The sequence below is a fragment of the Carlito syrichta genome, unplaced genomic scaffold (genome assembly GCF_000164805.1).
Source record: "Carlito syrichta isolate Samal-C Ts95f unplaced genomic scaffold, Tarsius_syrichta-2.0.1 Scaffold314869, whole genome shotgun sequence".
NCBI lineage: Eukaryota > Metazoa > Chordata > Mammalia > Primates > Tarsiidae > Carlito > Carlito syrichta.
In genome coordinates, this window is record NW_007258965.1 from 197,629 (window position 1) to 202,013 (window position 4,385).

At 56.9% G+C, this 4,385-nt stretch overlaps 1 protein-coding gene across 5 annotated transcripts in view; it reads right to left on the reverse strand.

The window, feature by feature from the left end:
- KLK6 (kallikrein related peptidase 6) overlaps positions 1–2,353 on the reverse strand; it is an 8,818-nt gene extending 6,465 nt beyond the window's left edge. For 2 of the 5 annotated variants that reach the window (XM_008072151.1, XM_008072149.1), the window contains exons 1-3: positions 2,289–2,327; positions 1,416–1,501; positions 975–1,022 (exon numbers count right to left, since the gene is read on the reverse strand). In XM_008072151.1, coding sequence (XP_008070342.1) covers positions 975–1,014 — 40 coding nt within the window. In that variant the 5' untranslated portion in view covers positions 1,015–1,022; positions 1,416–1,501; positions 2,289–2,327. Of the gene's footprint in view, positions 1–974; positions 1,104–1,415; positions 1,502–2,288 lie in introns of those variants that run through there. The other 3 variants (XM_008072150.1, XM_021705993.1, XM_021705994.1) reach the window with 3 other exon arrangements.
- Positions 2,354–4,385: the final 2,032 nt, after the last annotated feature.

A 4,385-nucleotide genomic window follows, 5' to 3' on the forward strand; every position in this document is an offset into this window, starting at 1 on the left:
CCAGCTTCACAAGACAACAGACTCCATCAGAGCGCACCTGGAGCTTCCCTTTGCAGCTCCCTCACTCCCTTGCTGTCTGTCAGCCTTTGTCAAACACAAGTGCTGGCAGCTGCCTGCATGCTGGAGCAAGCTCTAAATAAAAAGCCTCTGTTTGCTATCCTGTGGGTGGTCTTGGGCTCTTTCCCCAGGACTGGGGCATCACTTTCCGTTATGTGGAAATTGTTCCTTACCTTTGAACACTCAGAGAGGTGAGTTCCACGTGGAGGGTGCCCTTGACCAAGTCAGTGCGGGTGTAGAGTAGCTACATTTTCCTGGAAGCACACAAGTTGAGGCTTTTCAGTCCGTTGCTTTTTGGTCAGGGCAGACAAATGTTCAAGACTGAGGCAGAACACGAGGATGCCAGCGGGAACCTGAGACATACCTCCCACCACCTTCCCCATACCTATTTTTTTTTTTTTTTGATTTGGCATCTCACTCTGTTGCCTGGGCTGGAGTGCCTTGGCACCATCACAGCCCACTGCAGCCTTGACCACCTGGACTCAGGCGATCCTCCTTCTTCTGTCTCTCCAGCAGCCAGGACTATAGATGTGTGCCACCATGCCCGGCTAACTTTTTGACTTTGATAGAGACAAGGTCTTGCTATGTTGCTCAGGCTGATCTCAAACTCCTGGACTCAAGTGATCTCCCTCCTCGGCCTCCCAAAGTCCTGGGATCACAGGTGTGCACTGCCATGCCGGGTCCACCTTCCCCACCCCCAGACCCAGACACTCCCCTTCACTCTGATTCTCCAGTCCAATCACACCACCATCCCCCTCTCCACACCCACCCTTATCCTAGTCCCCCACGTCTTCCTCGTGTCAAAACCACCCCACCCTGTGCCCACATGTATCCCCATTGCTAATACCCATCTCTTCCCCGTCAATGAGCCCAGCCACACCTGCCACCTCCCCCCATCCCATGCCGTTTCTTCCCACCTGTAGCCATCAGCACCAGCGCCACCATCAGCTTCTTCATGTTGGCTCCTGGGGGAGGCCACACGCCCATTAGTCAGTGCCTCAGATTCTACCCCCACCCCTCCCTCTGCTCCTCTTCCTCCTCCTCCTCCTCCTCCTCCTTGCCTTCCTCCCTGCCCCTCCTGCTCTCCTGCCTTGACCTCTGCCCTTCCCATCCGGCCTCTTGATTTCTCTCTCCCCAACCCACATTCTCCATCGGAGGGTCTCGCAAAGGCAGGTGCTAGAGAGTTTCAGAGCTGTGGGTTGCAGTGAGATCCGGATTGAATCTTCCCGCCCTTAGACTCTCGGTAGGGGGTGGGGAAACAGGAGAGTGTGAGACTTGGGGTGCAGCCTTCATCCTCTCTGTGAAAGCCTCCCCTGGACCACCCACACCTGCAGCCTCTGCCATGCCTGTGATCTTACCTGCCTCCAGGCCTCCGGGGGCTCTTGGGTTGGGGAAGAGACTGGTCCAAGACAGGGAAGCAGAGAGAGTCAGAAGTGCAGGTGGCCTGGGGAGAGGAAGCTTCCAGAAGCAGCCACAGAGCCCAGAGCACAGGACTCAGGCTGCGGGGCCCGGGCTGCAGGGACTGCCAGGCAGACACCCCAGGCTTCCTAGTCTCCCTGGATGAGGCTGCTTCTGTCCCCAGATGCCTCTGGAACTTCCTTTTAACCCCTGTCTCCCCAAGTCCCCACCCTTTTCCTTCTCACCCAGGTCTCCCACACACATTCTTTCTGCCCCCACGGCTCTGCTCCTGGTGACCCCTGACTAGGTCTCAAGGGAGGAGAGAACTGGTCCCTGAGTGCACTGGGGGCGTGATGTTCTGGGTCTGAGGGAGGAGGGGCTGGGGCCTGGACTCCTGGGTCTGAGGGAGGAGGGGCTGGGGCCTGTACTCTTGGGTCTGAGGGAGGAGGGGCTGGGGCCTGGACTCTTGGGTCTGAGGGAGGAAAGGCTGAGAGTCTGGACCCCTAAGTCAGAGGGAGGAGGGGCTGGGACCTAGGCCCCTGGGTCTGAGGGAGGAGGAGCTGGGGTCTGATCTACTCTGAGGGAGGAGGGGCTGGGGCCTGGTTCTGAGAGAGAGGAAGTTCTACTCTCAGGCCTTAGTCTTCTAGGCCTCTGAGAATGAGCGTGTTGAGGACTGAGGTGCACACTGTGGGTCTACCAAAAGGTGCCCAGAGCCCCCCAGCCCCCACTTGTCTGTGCACTTAGGACCTGCAGGCCCTCATGGCTGCCCCAGAGCCCTCGGGCGCTGGGAGCCAACCCGCCCAGGTTCAGTGGGGTTGGGGTGACTCACGCACCTGCCCGTGGGTCCCTCTGTGTATGTGACGACCTCCGTGTCCCTGCGAGATAGTGAGTGAGCCAGCCAGGGAGAGAGCGTGTGTCACCAAGCCAGCCCCTCCCCTGCCCCGGGCTGGGGAGCAGCAGACCCAGGCTGTGGGGCAAAGGCTTCCAACAATCGAACAATCGGGCTTTGTCCGCCCCAGCACCCCAGTGCCATGTCCCGGCAGCCCCACTTCCCAGCCTCTCCTCCAGGCAGGCGGCTGCCTCAACAGCCTCCTTTTGTCCAGGTCTGGCGGTCTCCCGTACGACTGTCGTCCAGCCCTGCCTGGGTGTTCCAGAATCTCGGACCCTCCTGGTCCTTCTGCAAGTCTACCCACCTCTGAGGTGTCTCCTTGGCCATGGGGGTGGGGATGAGGGGGTTCACTGCCCTCTGTGTGCACTCAGTGTCCCTGCCCTTGCCCTGTCTCCAGCTTGCTCTCTTTGTCTCTGCATCTCTCTCTCTCTCTGTTCATCTCAGTCTGTGTCTCTCCGCCCTTTGCCTCTTCATTCTTTCTCTCTTTTTATTTCTTTCCCTCTTTCTTTCTCTTTCTCTCTCCCTCCCTCCCTCTCTCTCTTCCTTCTTGCTTCTCTCTCTGTCTCTCCCTCTCCCTCTCCTACACTGGGCACCAGGCATTCTCACAATCTCTCTCTCTCTCTCTTCCTTCCTCCCTCCCTCTCTTCTTTCTGCCTTGATTCTCTGACTCCCTCTGCTCATCTTCTCCAGATACCCCCTAGATTTCCTGGGGAAGTATGTATGTGCACAGAGGGGAGTCCGGTCCCCAGGGAGCCTGGGGGATGCTGGAGCGAGGGGAAAGCCAGCAGGTGCAGGAGGGCTGTGGACCGCTTGATGAGATCTACTGCCGCACAGGGAGAGGCGTGGAGAGTCGCGGGAATCCAGGAGCCCTTGGGAGCCACCCAGGGCTATGGGGAGATGTGGGGGTGCCAGGAAGCCACAGAGGGCTCCGGGAAGACTTGGGAGGTGCCTTTGAACCTGGAAAGGCGGAGGTCAAGGGGAGGGGCCGTCAGAACGCCTGGCACCCAGGGTGGGAAGCCATAGAGGTGGTTGGTATGGGCTGGAGGGTGAGGGTGTGTGTGGCCCAGGGAGGGACGTGAGGAGGGGTGTGAAGACGCAGAGCCCGGAGGATGCAGGGCGGAAAAAGGAAGAGGAGGTTTGGGGGAAGTTGGGTTACAAGGACAGTGACTAAAGTCCCTCTAAGACTTGTTTGGGCTTGGCCTTGCAGGGAAACTTTTATTTGTGTTTGTTTGTTTGTCTGTTTTAGGGATAGGGTCTGGCTGCATTGTCCAGACTGGAGTGCAGTGGCCCAATCATAGCTCACTGCAGCCTCCAACTCTTGAGCTCAAGCAATCCTCCTGCTTCAGCCTCTCGAGTAGCTGAGACTAGAGGCATAAGCCACTACATCTGGCCAAACTTTTTTTTTTTTTTTTGGCTTTTTCTTGCCTTAAACCTAATTGTCACCTGAGACTGCTCATCACTCCCAGGATGAAGATCAACTGGCCTTCAGTATCCTTGCTGTGGCCGTCCCCTCCCTGCCCTCACCAGGCCCTTCACACCTGGTCCCCACTGACCCCAGCATCTTCTTCTGAGGACTCACCATCCTCCCAGACGCACAGTCTGTTGACCCCCAGGTCTTGTCCTTCTGCCTCCTCTGTCTGTGGGGTCTCTTCCTCTCATTCCCCATGTCTCTGCACCCCCCCCCACTCACAGGTTCTCCCTCTGCCTCCCTCTTTTAACCCCAGAGACCCCAGAGGGGTCTTCTTTCAACCCTGGACAGGGTCTCCTTCCCTCTCAGGACAAAAAGTCCCAGGCCCTTAGCCTGGCCTTCGAGGAGATTTGGCATCTAGGGCAGCACTGACCAACCACTCAATGATGTCCAGTACACAAGTGCGTTCAAATGTTTTAGTCACCGCAATTATGTTTGAGTCAAAGTCTCACTGCCTGTTGTTGTTGCTGTTTTTCAATTCAAAGGGTATACATGTAGGTTGGTTTCATAGGTTATTGCATGATGTTGAGGTTTGGGTTTAAATTTATTTTTTAATTGACAAGTAAAACTTGT